We start from the raw sequence: 16,577 nt of genomic DNA on the forward strand, positions 1-16,577 counted from the left end.
TCACGTTTATCAGAAACTTATTCTGGATAGAGATATGAGCATATCAAGAAGATTTCATGTATTATCACCTGGAAGATTTTTAAATGCAAAGCTAGTCTAAATAAAATGCATCTTAATGTCTCAAAATAGGATATTTAAAATAAACCCACATTCTACATATAATAATGCATACAAAGATAGAGACAGAGTCAGAAATATTTATTAGTTCTCAACTGAAAATTATTTTACTAACTGAAGAACACTTGTCAATGTCTAGGAGTCATGTTGGTTGTCACAACTAGGAGTTGGGTGCTACTTGCCAGCAATGGTTAGAGGTCAATTATGCTTCTCAACATCTTATAATACCCTTTATCAGCCCAATATCTGAACAGTTATAACACTGAAAAACCAGGATGGTTAGATAGATAAATAGGTACATACATAGTTGAATAGAGAGAGCTAGAAAATATAGATATATAGATACAGATATATAAAATTTGATGTGCAAAGGGAGAAAGCTGAAACAAAAATTTGAATTACATGTATAACTATTTTTGTGCTATTCTTCTAAGGTTTCTATTAGTCATTTACATAACTGCAATCACATAGGAGCATGTATAAATGACGTTTGCTAATATGACTTAATACATATGCAAATTATGTAACAGGTTGTATTGTGCAATTAAATAATAATAAAACCATAAAACTTAAAAATCTTTTAATATCCAATTAATTATTTCCACATCTCAATCTGTGTTGGAAACCCCATTTTGCCTCATCAAGGGATCTGGAAAGAATTGTACATTTATTGGGGCTTCCCTGATAGTTCAGTTGGTAAAGAATTGGCCTGCAATGCAGGGGTCTCCGGTTCAATTCCTGGGTCGGGAAGATCCGCTGGAAAAGTGATAGGCTACCCACTCCACCCACTCCCGTATTCTTGGGCTTCCATTGTGACTCAGCTGGTAAAGAACCCGCCTGCAATGTGGGAGACCTGGTTTCCATCCCTGGGTTGGGAAGATCCCTTGGAGTAGGGAAAGGCTACCCATTCCAATATTGTGGCCTGGAGAATTCCATGGTCTGGATAGTCCATGAGGTCACAAAGAGATGGACACAACTGAGGAATTTTCACTTTCACTTTGGATCTGAGAGATACCAAGGGAACATTTCATGCAAAGATGGGCACAATGAAGGACAAAAATAGTACGGACCTAACAGAAGCAGAAGATATTAAGAGGAGGTGGCAAAAATACACAGAAAAACTATACAAAAAAGATCTTCTTGATCCAGATAGCCACGATGGTATGATCACTCACATAGAGCCAGAAATCCTGGAATATGAAGTCAAGCAGACCTCAGGAAGCATCACTATGATCAAAGCTAGTGGAGGTGATGAAATCCCAGTTGAGCTATTTCAAATCCTAAAAGATGATGCTGTGCAAGTCCTGAACTCAATATGTCAGCAAATTTGGAAAACTCAGCAGTGGCCATGGGATTGGAAAAGGTCAATTTTCATTCCAATCCCAAAGAAAGGTAATGCCAAAGAATGTTCAAATTACCACACAATTGCACTCATTTCATAAGGTAGCAAAGTAATGCTCAAAATCCTTCAAGCCAGGCTTCAACAGTATGTGAACCGTGAATTTCCAGATGTTCAAGCCAGGTTTAGCAAAGGCAGAAGAACCAGAGATCAAATTGTCAACATCCATTAGATCATAAAAAAGCAAGAGAATTCCCAGAAAAACATCTACTTCTGCTTTATTGATTCACCAAACCCTTTGACTGGGTAGATCAGAACAAACTGTGGAAAATTATCAAGATGGGCATACCAGACCACCTGACCTGCCTCGTGAGAAATCTGGATGCAGGTCAATAAGCAACAATTAGAACTGGACATGAAATAACAGACTGGTTCCAAATTGGGAAAGGAGTATATCACCCTGCTTGTTTAACTTATATGCAGAGTACAACATGCAAAATGCCTGGCTGGAAGAAGTACAAGCTGGAATCAAGATTGCCAGGACACATATTAATAACCTCAGATATGGAGATGACACCACCCTTATGGGAGAAAGTTTAGAGGAACTAAAAAGACTCATGATGAAAATGAAAGAGGAGAGTGAAAAAGCTTACTTAAAACTCAACATTCAGAAAACTAAAATCATGGCATCCAGTCCCATCACTCATGGCAAATAAATGGGGAAACAATGGAAACAGTGAGAGACTTTATTTTCTTGGGCTCCAAAATCACTGCAGATGATGACTGCAGCCAAGAAATTAAAAGATGTTTGCTTCTTGGAAGAAAAGCTATAACTAACCTAGACAGAATATTAAAAAGCAAAGAAATTACTTTGCCAACAATGTACATCTAGTTATAGCTATGGTTTTTCCAGTAGTCATGTATGGATGTGGGAGTTGGACTATAAAGAAACCTGAGCACTGAAGAATCGTGGTGTTGGAAAAGACTCTTGAAAGTCCCTTGGACTGCAAGGACATCAAACCAGCCAATCCTAAAGGAAATCAATCTTGAATATTCATTTGAAGGACTGATACTGAAGCTAAAATTTCAATATTTTGGCCACTTGATGTGAAGAACTGACTCATTGAAAAAGACTGTGATGCTGGAAAAGATTGAAGGCAGGAGGAGAAGGAGATGACAGAAAATGAAATGGTTGGATGGCATCATTGACTCGATGGACATGAGTTTGAGTAAGCTCCAGGAGTTGGTGATGGACAGGGAAGCCTGGCATGCTGCAGTCCATGGGGTCACAAGGAGTTGGACATGACTGAGTGACTAAACTGAACTGAACTGAACAATCCCTAGGTTCATTCATGTTCCTGCAAATGGCTTTGATCTTTTTAATGACTGAGTAATATTCCATTGTCTATATGTGCTATTTCTTTTTTATTCATTCCTCTGTTGTTGGACATTTATGTTGCTTCCATGTCTTGACTACTGTAAACAGTGCTGCAATGACATTTGGTTGTGTATATATTTTGAATCATATTTTTATCTAGATATATGCCCAGGAGTGGGATTCCAGGGTCATATGGTAGCTCTGTTTTTATCTTTTATGTAACCTCCATACTGTCCTCCATAGTTTCTGCACCAATTTATATTCCCACCAATATTTTAAGAGGGTTCCTTTCTCTTCACACCCTTCCAAAATTTACTGTTTGTGGATATTTTGAGGATAGCCATTCTGGCTAATGTGAGGTAATATTTCATTGAAGTTTTGATTTGCATTTTTCTAATAATCAGAAACACTGAACATATTTTCATGTGTCTCTTGACCATCTGTATGCCTTATTTTGAGAAATAACTATGTCTTCTGATCATTTTTTTATTGTATTATCTAGATTATGTTTTGATGTCATACAAACTTTTCACTAGCTCTTGGTCTTGGATATAGATTTTCCCTTATTGCTTTATCTGAATGTTTTATGGTTTAGCATTTTAAACTTAATTTTTTTTTCAGTTTGAGTGCATTTTTATATGGTTCGGGTCAGCATTATTTGATAATTTGTTTATTTTTGCCTCGGTACTCCCAATAACATCAGCACATGTTTTTAAAAGCTATCATCCATTTTCTGGATATACCATCTTTTTTTAATCCACATATGTTAAAGGAGATCTTGGCTGTTTTGTGTCATGTTGTTTAAAAATTGTGTTCCAGTGAAGATTTTTTATTAAAGCTTCATGGGATAAACAAATAATTTTACTGCAAGATACTGAACAAAGCATATACTGTAGACTAATAACCTCAGTAAAGTTGCAGAATTATTAATTACAGTAAAAGGTAGCACATGGGAAAATGTAGAAGTCAATTTACAAAGCAAGATAACTGCATCCCTGCCGTGTATCAGGCCTTAGAAATATGGTATAGTGCCAACAATGAGATTGTTCCCTTTGCTTCCCACAAGTAGAATAATGAATTGTGCAGTTAAATAGTGAAAGTCAATTAAAACTTACTGCATAAACAGTGTTGATAAAAATTGGAAGCATCAACCCAAGGAAAGAAAGCCAACACAATTAATTCATCAGTGCTTCTCTTACTCTAGAATGCAAAAAGTAGAACATTACTTTTAAACATGGATAAATATTTTTTTTCAAAAACACAGAATTATTTTAGTATCCCTTCAATCAAACTACCAGTTGTGAAGAAAGAATTACCACTTGAGAGAACAAGAAGTACCGATCTGGAAGCTACTGAGGGATCCCAAAGTTTATCTTGATTTAAACGTCCTCTGATTTCAACAAAATGCATGAATTGAGACAAAATAAGGCTTCAGTTGGACTTATGAACTGCTGAATTGCAACATCAGTTCAGTTCAGTTCAGTTCAGTCACTCAGTCATGTCCGACTCTTTGTGACCCCATGAACCGCAGCATGCCAGGCCTCCCTGTCCATCACCAACTCCCGGAATTCACCCAAATCCATGTTCATCGAGTCAGTGATGCCATCCAGCCATCTCATCCTCTGCCATCCCCTTCTCCTCCTGCCCTCACTCTTTCCCAGCATCCGGGTCTTTTCAAATGAGTCAGCTCTTCGCATCAGGTGACCAAAGTAGTGGAGTTTCAGCTTCAACATCAGTCATTCCAATGAACACCCAGGACTGATCTCCTTCAGAATGGACTGGTTGGATCTCCTTGCAGTCCAATGGACTCTCAAGAGTCTTCTCCAACACCACAGTTCAAAAGCGCTCAGCTTTCTTTATAGTCCAACTCTCACATCCATATATGACCATTGGAAACACCATAGCCTTGACTAGATGGACCTTTGTTAGCAAAGTAATGTCTCTGCTTTTGAATATGCTATCTAGGTTGGTCATAACTTTCCTTCCAAGGAGTAAGCATCTTTTAATTTAATGGCTTCAATCACCATTTGCAGTGATTTTGGAGCCCAGAAAAATAAAGTCTGCCACTGTTTCCACTGTTTCCCCATCTATTTGCCATGAAGTGATGGAACTGGATGCCATGATCTTAGTTTTCTGAATGTTGAGCTTTAAGCCAACTTTTTCACTCTCCTCTTTCACTTTTATCAAGAGGCTCTTTAGTTCTTCTTCACTTTCTGCCATATTTTCAGTTAATAGGTGAATAGATTCTTATAAGGAATTAGAGGAATTGATGATAAAAAATGTGGGATCTCAATGTAAAAAATAAGGGTATTTGAGAAAACAAATGTGATTGTTGACTTCAAATACACAGATGAAACATACTGCAGAAAAGTGTGAAGGCAAAAACAAAAGAAAATAAAGAACTCACTGACACACAACATGCTGTAATTTTATTCTAAAAGATGAAAAAACATTCGGAAACTTGGACAGTCATTTATTTGTCTATATCCACCTAACACATTCTCCTAACATTTACTTAATTTATGTCCAAAATTGATCTTTTGTGCTTAAGGCAATTTTTTTTTTACTATTTTGTTCATTAATCTATTTGCAACAATAGGAATTGCCTGGTATATATAATATAATCTATAAATAATTATTGAACATATTTATACTCACTACTTAATTTGGAGGCACATAGAACAAAATTCAGAGTCCATAACCAGTTTATAGAAATTGTATTGCATGTTAATATAAAAAGTTGCATGATTTTTTCCACACCCTATGTAGTGCACATTTTACATCTTTATTCCTCAAGCTATACATTAATGGATTCAACATAGGGATAACGAGAGTATAAAATATGGAAGCCACTTTATCAGTGTCAAAGGAATGGCTGGACTCTGGTTGCACATAAATAATAAAGTCCCATAGAATACTATGACCACAGTCAAGTGGGATCCACAGGTAGAGAAAGCCTTGTGCCTGCCTTAAGCAGAGCTCATCCTGAGAATGGATGTGAGAAGGAGAAAGTAAGACACAAGAACTATCAGAAGAGAGAAAATCAAATCAAACCCAGCTAAAATCAGAATAATCATTTCTACTTCATGTGTATTTGAGCAGAGCAAAGGTAACAAAGGAAGACTATCACAGTAGAAATGACTGATGACTCTGTAGCCACAGAAAGATAAATAATTTTACGGTGACGAGAAGAGACACAAACGTGCTCTAGACATAGGGGTTCACTACCAGCACCCAGCACACTCTTTGTGACATGATGACTGGGTAGAGAAGAGGGTTACAGATGGCCACATAGTGGTCATGAGACATTGCTGACAGAATAAAAATTTCACTAACAATAAACACAAGAAAGAAAGCTAGCTGCATAGCACAAGAGTAATAGGAGATTATATTTTGATCCTCAACAAAATTTACTAACATTTTGGGTTCCACAGTTGTTAAATAACCAAGATCTGTAAAAGCAAGGTGTTTAAGAAAGAAGTACATGGGTGTCTGTAGCTTGGAGTCCATCTGGGTGAGTATGATCATGCCCAAGTTGCCCACCACTGAGATCACGTAGATGATGAGAAAGAGCCCAAACAATGGAGCCTGCAGCTCAGGGTGTTCAGTAATTCCCATAAGGATGAATTCATTTAGCACTGTTCCATTGTGTGTTTCCATTCAGGTTTATTAAAGAGCCTGTTCTGGGTAGAAACATCAACATAGTCAATAGGTTCTATGTATCATCATCTGGAAGAGTTTCACTATGCAAAGCTAGTATAAACAGATTAAACTTTCCAGTATAGGATATTTGAAAATAAACTAATTTCGTGGCTGAGATTAGTAAAGAATCTGCCTGCAGTTCAGGAGATCTGGGTTCAGTCCCTGAATCAGGAAAATCCCCTGGAGAAGGGAATAGCAACTCACTCCAGTATTCTGGCCCAGAGAATCCCAAGGACAGAGGAGCCTGGCAGGCTACAGTCCATGACCCCATGCAAAGAGTCAAACATGACTGAGCAACTAACACTTTCATTTTCCTACATATAATAAAATATATAAATAGTGATAGAGACAGAGATAGTTGCTGTTTCTCAACTGGAAATTATTTTACTAACCAAAGGACATTTGTCAAAATTGAGAAGACATGTTAATTGTTACAAATGAAATGTGGAAGCTATTGGCATATGATAGTTGGAGGTCAGTGATGTCTCTAAACATCCTATAAAGCACCATATCTGTCTAAAATCTCAATAATACTAAGGTTGAAAAACCAGGATGTTATAGATAGATAGATGATAGATAAATAGACAGATACATATATACATACATAAATATAGATACAGACAAGAAATACAATAGATACAGACATAGATATGACAAGAAAAAAGTTAAGACTTAAATTTGAGGGCTATATATATAAACTATTATTGTGCGGTTCTTGTAAACTTTCTGTATTTTCTATCTAGTTATTTATATAATTGCTATTACATAGTGACATGTATAAATTAAATTTAATAATATGACAATACATATGCAAATTATATAATAAATTATGATGCAATTAAATACTATCCATAATAAAATTTTAAAACCAGAATTCAGAAAATGTGTAGAACTTGCTACTCCAACAGAGAGTTCTATATAGTTCTATGCACAGTTGATACAGGCTGAAACAGTTAACACACTTGACACATATTAGACAGCTGTATAAGTAAGAAAACTGTAACAGATTGCAGTGAGACTTACCTGTATTTCTGTGAAGAAACATATAATAAGTAGATAGATAGATAGATAGATGATAGATAGAATTTCTGTTCTAAATTTCCTTATGGTATATAAAAAGGGCTAGTTTGGGCAAATAATTCAACTTATCTGGAAGTTTATTTTCTTATACAAAGCCAATATGGTTACAGGATTGTCGAGTAGGAAAATGAGGACTAAATAATTAAATGTCTTTATGTTACCTGGAAATCAAATACATATTGGTTTAAATATATAAATATATAAATTTATATATTTAAATATACATTTAAATATATAAATGTATATAATATATATACATTAAATATATAATATATATTATATATAATATATATACATATATAATATATATTATATTATATTAATTATATATATAATATTAATATTCTATATATTTATTTTTTATATATATATAAATAGATAGATAGATCAGCCCTGGGATTTCTTTGGAAGGAATGATGCTGAAGCTGAAACTCCAGTACTTTGGCCACCTCATGCGAAGAGTTGACTCATTGGAAAAGACTCTGATGCTGGGAGGGATTGGGGCAGGAGGAGAAGGGGACGACAGAGGATGAGATGGCTGGATGGCATCACTGACTCAATGGACATGAATCTGAGTGAACTCCGGGAGTTTGTGATGAACAGGGAGACCTTGCGTGCTGTGATTCAAGGGGTCGCAAAGTCGGACACGACTGAGCGACTGAACTGAACTGACTGATATATAATGAAGTCAATATCTTAGCTCAAAGAGATCTTCTTTATGTATGTAAGTTCATCTGCACTGTGACATACCTTCTTTGTCAAGGCAATATGATTAACAGGTGAGGATTATATAATGTACAATGGAATACATGCAATTTACTCCAAGCCTTGCCCCCTCTGCAGAAATAATACTGGGCCATCAGAGTGCTTGGATTTTTTTATCTTCTAAATTTCTTAGTTATTTTAGCAAAATGTGAATAAAACTTTATTTTGATCCATATTTCCTTAAAATATTAGTCTGACCCAAGGGGCGTTTTCACTATAATGGACTTCTACTAACTTGTAAGAATTCAAATGTACTTTATTATGCAAGAACCCAGGGTTATATGAGGAAATTTGAGCAAATTGGAAGAAAGAGAAGTAATTAGCATTGTTTTCATATCTTGAATATCATAATAACTTGCTTTGAATAAAGGGATGCTAAACTTTAAAAGGGGACTTCCCTTGTAACTCAGGATTACAGAATTTGCCTGCCAATGCAGGTGACATGAGTTCAATCCCTGGGTCAGAAAGATCCCATGGAAAGGAAATGGCAACACATTCCAGTATTTTTGCCATGGAAAAGCCCATGGACAGAGAAGCCTGGCAGGCTAAAGTCCATGGGGTAACAGTCACCTGGAACTTAGCAATTGAGCACAACGGGCCACAGTATGATAAAAAAATGTTCAAAGTTCCTGTGTTAAGTAATAATGTACTAGAGTGATGGGATGATATACACTATAGAATAGCTATACATGGATCCTTGCATATTATTTTAAATTTTACATCTTAAGCCAAAGAAATTCCTTCAAACTATAATACAAAACATAGTTATTTTTATATAATCAAATAAAAATATATCTGAAGGTCCCTAATAATACACACATCAAGAATACACCAGTGTAAGAAGTGGATGGCAGATTAACATAGATAATTATTAAATTTAAAATATTGTGAGCCTGATTGTTTCTTTAAAGAAATAGAAATGATACAGGTTACAATAAAAATTACAGTGACAGTAATCGCTAAAGGATCTCTATAAGAAAAGGAATAAAAGCACGATTTTATAACATTACATGTGAAAATGATTACATGAAATCTGCATTTAATTCACTAAAAATACTGCTTACAATTTTATGACCGCCTAATCACCAGTCTTGCCTTGATGTATATACTTTTCTTATATCAGAAATATTGAAATGTGCATCACTAGATAATAAATTTAGAGAAATATCTTCAATATATTTAATAAGAAGTAGTATGAAACTTGTTTTTGTTTCTTTGCTATGTTTTGCAATTATGAAAGTGAGAACATACAAACTTAGCGAATTTCAATTTTCCTGTAAATATAAGAAAAGATAGTGTTTTCGTTTCTCTCTCATGCTTTAGCATTCTACAAAAACCAAATAGTTTTCTCAGAATTTAACATCTTTGTTGAATATCAGTTGTTATTTTTTTAAAGCTGTACCTCATGAGATAATTATATATTTTTGGTCAGATCTCACTTGACATCAAAGAACATGTTGATCATTGTACCATTACCATAAAACTGGCCACTTAGAAGTCTCTTAATATGCAAATAATGTTTTCTACATCTCAGTGTGAGGTGGGAATTCCATTTTGCCTCATCAAGGGATCTGGAAAGAATTATACTTTTACATTTATTTAAATAATCATTAAATATTAAATGATGTTCAGTGGAGGTCACAAAAAAACACGTGGAGCTCTAAATAACTAAGAATACTGAAGGAGTTAAAAAAGAAAGACAATACCCCCAGCTTCTGAATTTTCCCAATTTCTAAAAATTCACATCTCTTTTGTTATGTGTCATTTGCTCTCTACTTTGCCCTCCATTAGAGATATCGTTGTTTATATAAAATAAATATCATGGTGATGTTTCAAAGATGCTTTTCGGCATTTTGTCTGTCATCCTATGGAGTAATATTCAGCAAATTAATATGAAGAGACAAGAAGAGAGGTCCTATTCCTGCTCAGGAATTATGGAGTAGTAGAAAACAAACAAAACAATATCAAAAGTGGTGTCATTTTGCTTGGGCTTTGTCATTGAGCTAAACTGGAACTTTGAATATGTCACTGAAACATTGTTGATATTGAAAATGAGGCAAAACATGCAATATCCTGTCATTTTACCTGTACTGAAGCATCTCTCATGACTCTCACCTGTATTTCTGACATGGCTAAGTGAGAAGAATTTATGGATTTCTTTCACTTTTTGAGATTTTCCCTGAGGAGATGCCAAGCAATTTGTTGATTATCCCTAGAGTATTGAAAGCAAAACAACATGTCTAGAGATTGTCTTTTAATTGCCTGTGGCATTTTTCTTTTCTTTCTTACTTCCTGACTTCCTTCCACGCACACCCCTTCTTTCTTTGCATATATATACATACATTTATATATATTTTTAACTCTTGGTTAACTTTCCTTTTGTAGCACACAAGACTCTTGATTAAATCTTGCATCGATAGGGCATGCCCACCAAGAGTCAGTATTTCTACAGGTTCTCCTCAAATGTGTGACTGTGGAGAAATTTTCAGCATTATTTTATTACAGTATTTAATATATTTAGGAAATTAAAATAATGTGTTATGCTGATATGAGGTTTCACCCCCTTGCTTTGTTGCCCATGTGATTGTTTTTACTTATCTCTCAGAGGCAGAAATTAGTTACTTACTGTTACTTCTTATTTCTGGAGAAGGAAGTGGCAACCCACTCCAATATTCTTGCCTGGAGAATCCCATGGACAGAGGAACCTGCTTGTCTACAGTCAATGGGGTTGCAAAGGGTTAGACATGACTGAGCGACTAAGCACAACACAGCACTTCTTATTTCATCGTGAGTTTCTATCACATGGCTGTTTACAACTTCTGCTCTTTTTTTCTTTTTCTTCACTGCATAAATTACCATTTTAGTTATTCCAGTCTGTTACCCCATTCCAATAAGCACCTGTGTCATCACATACTCCCTGTGCCTTTTTAACCACACCTCTTTCCTCCTCTGCTACCATTCCCAACCCTTGGTCATCACTAATCTTTTCTATTACTACACTTTTTCATATAGAAAATAGTGATTGGAATTTTCTCTCAACATAAATCTCTTGAGATTCTTTGACACTTTTGTGTGTATAGATCATCTGTTCCCTATGTTGTTGAGTAATATTCCGTGATATTGATGATAATTTGTTTAAATATTCACTTATTGAAAGACTTGTGGGTTCTTTCCACTTTTCTACTATGATAAATACAGCTACCATGAGCATTCACTTAAAAGTGATTGCATTTTTGGTGATGAAAGTTTTCCTCTACTCTTCTAGGCTTTTGACCTCAAATGGATGGACATTTCTGCTGTTTATGGGCTTTGATCACCACTCAAAAATCAATCAATCAATCAATAGCTCAAGTGGAAGAAAAACATCTTCTTTACACAGTGGCTCTTGCCTGGATTAATAATTAGATTGACATAAGGTTAACAAGACCAAATCATATATATTTTATTTAGTAATTGTACATGTAGTTGGGAGTCATCACCAGACTAATTAAGATCCAAGAAATGGGTAGGCTTAATTGCTTATATGGGCTCTGCAGGTGGCCTAGTGGTAAAGAATCTGCCTGCCAATGCAGCAGACAGAAGAGAACAGGGTTCGATTCCTGGGTTGGAAAGATCCCATGGAGTAGCAAATGGCAACTCACTGCAGTATTCTTTCCTGGAGAATTCCATGGATAGAGGAGCCTGGTGGGCTAGTCTATGGGGTCACAAAGAGTCAGACACAACTGAGCAACTGATCATACAAATGTTTATATGCTAGGCTAAACCAAAAGCAGCAATTGTAGGCAAGTCACTAAGTATATCTGGGAAGACTAAAGACAAAGGAACTTACTTCTGAATATTCATTAAAAGGACTGATGTTGAAGTTGAAGCTCCAATATTTTGGCCACCTGATACAAAGAGCTGACTCACTGGAAAAGATCTAATGCTGGGAAAGATTAAGGACAGGAGGAGAAGAGGGTGACAGAGGATGCGATGGTTGGATGGCATCACTGACTCAATGGACATGAACTTGAACAAACTCCAAGAGATAGTGACGGACAGGGAAGCTTGACGAGCTGCAGTTCATGGGTCACAAAGAGTCAGACATGACTTAGTGACTGAAGAACAACATTTAAAATGGAAAAAAATATATATTAGCAAACTTTGTAAATCTCTACATATTTTGTTCTTTTTCTGGTTCATCTTTGGAGGGACTACACAATGTACAGCAAGATTTATTTTAGAAATAGGATATTGGGATTATATATAGCCACAGTTTATTTTTTTCAAATCCAGATATTAGATTCTTCTACTTTTTTCTGTTATAAAAATCACACATATCCACTGAATATAATTTAGAAAAGTACATATCCAAAAATATTAATTTAAACATTTTCATGTTCTCAGAAGCTATCAATATATAATCATCATTTTACTGTATCTTTGTCCAACATACGTTTTCCAAAAACCAAAATTTTTCTGCATTTATATTTGGAATGTTTATATTCAGTACATATTTTTCTTAGTAATTTTAAAAAATCAGCTATATAAATTCCTTACATTTTACCTCACTTGAAAGAGTACCTATAATTATTTTTTATTCCAATAAATTATTTTAATTTGAATTTGACTGTCTACATAAAGAATTTAATCTGTGATGGTAAAAAAAAAAAGTGTTTAAAGTATGATGCATATAAACTTTCACGAGCATTAAAAATACTAAATATAACCAAAGAAAGTGGAAATTTAGAAGGGTTAGGAGAGTTCACAAGACATAATATTTATATAGTGGTACTTATCTTACTACACTTTCACTAGAAACATACCATAGAACAAATCATGGAGTTACCTTCTCTTGCTTCTTATAAGAAGAATTATCAAATTGATCTTAATAAAAATATATCATAAGCCCTTATGAGCCAATATTGAGGAAAGTCACCCCGTGAAAGAGACAGCAAGCCTAATACAGTATAGAATAGATCACTTATGTAAAGATGCACAAATATTAAACAAGAAATATTCTTGATCTTCACAGAGGTCAGGAAATGTAACAACCTCATGAAACAAAGGTCCATATAGTCAAAGCTATAGATTTTCCAGTGGTCATACAGATGTAGGAGTTGTACCATAGGAAGGATGAGCGCTGAAGAATTGATGCTTTCATATTGTAGTGCTGGGGAAGACTCTTGAGAGTCCCTTGGACTGCAAGGAGACCAAATCAGTCAATCCTAAAGGAAATCAACCCTGAATATTCATTGGAAGGACTGATGCTGAAGCTGAAGCTCCATTACTTTGGCCCCCTAATGGGAAGAGTAATCTCATTGGAAAAGATCCTGATGCTGGGAAAGATTGAGGGCAAGAGGAGAAAGGGGTGGTGGAGAATGAGGTGGTTAGTTAACATCAATGACTCAAAGGATATGAGTCTGCTCAAACTCAGGGGGATGGCAAAGGACAGGGAAGCTTGAAATGCAGCAGTCCATTGGATCTCAAACTGAACAACAACATTAAACAAAAAGAAACAGTTAGGAATAAAAATCTCCAAAAATTATAAATACACAATTGAAAGTGTCCATGGGAGACCTCAAGAGATTTATTTTTTCTGCATCACTGAGATATAATTGACTTGCAGCATTGTGTAAGTTTGTGGTGTACAAGATGTTATTTGATACTCTTACGCACTGCAGCATGATTACAACTTAGCATGAGGTAATACCTCCATCAGTAGAAGGAGGAGGGAGTGGCAGAGGATAAGATGATTAGATAGCATCACTGACTCAATGGACATGAATTTGAACAAACTCTGGGACTCTCTGGTGGCTCAGTGGTAAAGAATCTGCCTGCCAATGCAGGAGATGCAGGTTTGATCCCTGGGTCAGGAATATCTCCTGGAGAAGGAAGTGGCAACCCACTTCAGTATTCTTGCCTGGGAAATCCCATGGAGTGGAGCCTGGCTGTAGTCCATGGGGTCACAAATAGTCAGACATGACTTACCAACTAAACAATAAAGATGGGATATAGTGGCAGACAGAGAAGCCTAGAGTGCTGTCATTTATGGGGTTGCAAAGACTTAAACATGACCTAGTGATTGAACACCACCACCAACAATACCTCCATCATATTACCTTTCCTTTTGTGATGAAAGCATTTAAATATTGCTCTCTTAGCCTTCAGATATACAGTAAAGATTGCTAACTACAATCAAGGAAATTGATCTTAATTGGAATGTCCAGTGGTACAGAAAATGAACTGATTGAAATAAAATATTGTGCTGATTTTGTAGGTTACTGAATTGCAAAGTGTGCTGAGTTAATAGGCTTTCTAGGGCTCATGTATGAAAGTAACTTCACTGATAACAGAGCAGGACACTAACCTCCTCCATGCGGTATGGAAACAGCTGGGAAAGTTCAGATAATTGCTGAGGTCAAATCATTATGCTACATTGAGCCTCCTTGAAACCACAACATGTTTAATTTTTGTGTTGTGTTCTCAGTCATGTCCAATACTTTGTGACCCCATGGAGTGTAGCCCACCAGGCTCCTCTGTCCATGGAATTTTCAAGCAAGAATACTGGAGTGGGTTGCCATGTCTTTTTCCAGGAAAGTTTAATTTTTCATATGCCTTAGAAGTGTATGGAGGCTCAAACAGATAGATGTTCTTACACAAAAACATATGCACATGCCCAAACACACACATAGCCATGGGGAAGTTTATTCTAGTAGTTGAGAAAAGCAATAAAGATTTAAACTCACTTTTTATATCTACTATTCTTCCTTTCTCATTGGAAAAGACCCTGATGCTGGGAAAGATTGAGGGCAGGAGGAGAAGGGGATGAAAGAGGATGAGATGGTTGGATGACATCACTGACTCAATAGACATGGGTTTGGGTGGACTCCAGAAGTTGGTGATGGACAGAGAGGCCTGGCGTGCTGTGGTTTATGGGGTTGCAGAGTTGGACGACTGAGCGGCTGAACTGATTCTTCCTTTCTCACACACAGCATACCCACTCTCCTTACCTGCGTGAACACTCTGTAGTTTCCTAACCGGTTCTCCTGTGTAATGGCACTTACTTATCACATTTTGATTGATCGCTCACGCAAGGAAGGCAGATACTCTCCGGACTTTGTGCGCTAGTGTAGGTGCAGCGCATAAACGTGCTGCTGGCGCAGAAGAGCCAATCCCTAAAAGTGTATTGAACGCATTTGTGTTCACTAGTCCATTTGAAGACACACAGAGAAATGTTTGAAGCCCAGAATCTAAGTCATAGGTACGTAGGCTTTAAGAGGAAATGTTACAAAGCTTATTCCACACATTTTGTAGTGCATATTTTACATCTTTGTTCCTCAAACTGTAGATCAAGGGATTTAACATGGGGATAACAAGGGTGTAAAATATAGATGCTGTTTTATCAGTGTCAAAGGAGTGTCTGGACTCTGGTTGAGCATACATAAATATCAAAGCCCCAAAGAACACTGTGACCACCGTCAGGTGGGATCCACAGGTAGAAAAAGCCTTGTGCCTGCCTTCAGCAGAGTTCATCCTGAGAATGGCTACAAGGATGAGCAAATAAGACGTAAGAATTATCGGAAGGGAGAGGATCACATTAACACCTGCGAAGATCAGAATGATCAGCTCAATTTCTTGCGTATTTGAATGGACCAAAAATATCAAGGGGAGACAGTCACAGTAGAAATGTTTGATGACATTGTAGCCACAGAAGGATAAATTAAAAATCTTTACAGTGATTGTAAGAGACACGAATGTGCTATAGATGTAGGGGATTGCCACCAGTATCCAACACACCCTTTGTGACATGATGACTGTGTAAAGCAGGGGTTGACAGATGGCCACATAGCGGTCATAGGACATTGCCGCCAGAATTAAAAGTTCACTTATAATGAACATGATGAAGAAAGCCAGCTGTGTGGCACACATATAATAGGAGATTGAATTTTGGCTCACAATAAAATTTGCCAACATTTTGGGTCCTACAGCTGTTGAATAGCCAAGATCAGTAAGAGCCAGGTGTCTGAGAAGGAAGTACATGGGTGTCTGTAGCCTGGAGTCCACCTTAGTGAGGATGACCATGCCCAAGTTGCCCACCGCTGAGGTCACATAGATGATGAGGAAGAGCCCAAACAATGGAGCCTGCAGCTCAGGGCGGTCTGTGATTCCCATGAGGATGAATTCATTTGGCACAGTTAGATTTTGTGTTTTCAT

The 16,577-nt window shown here is 36.4% G+C and overlaps 1 protein-coding gene and 1 pseudogene across 1 annotated transcript; both read right to left on the reverse strand.

The window, feature by feature from the left end:
- Positions 1–5,561: 5,561 nt before the first annotated feature.
- LOC102394797 lies at positions 5,562–6,494 on the reverse strand (annotated as a pseudogene).
- A 9,141-nt stretch (positions 6,495–15,635) lies between these two features.
- Positions 15,636–16,577, reverse strand: LOC112579601 (olfactory receptor 8K3-like). The gene has a single exon (XM_045162837.1). The coding sequence runs from the start codon at positions 16,575–16,577 to the stop codon at positions 15,636–15,638; it is 942 nt and encodes a 313-aa protein (XP_045018772.1).

Source organism: Bubalus bubalis, chromosome 16 (genome assembly GCF_019923935.1).
Source record: "Bubalus bubalis isolate 160015118507 breed Murrah chromosome 16, NDDB_SH_1, whole genome shotgun sequence".
NCBI lineage: Eukaryota > Metazoa > Chordata > Mammalia > Artiodactyla > Bovidae > Bubalus > Bubalus bubalis.

Coding starts and splice junctions, on each gene's coding strand:
- LOC112579601 (XM_045162837.1), bottom strand. CDS start 16,577: ATGAAAACACAAAATCTAACTGTGCCAAATGAATTCATCCTCATGGGA.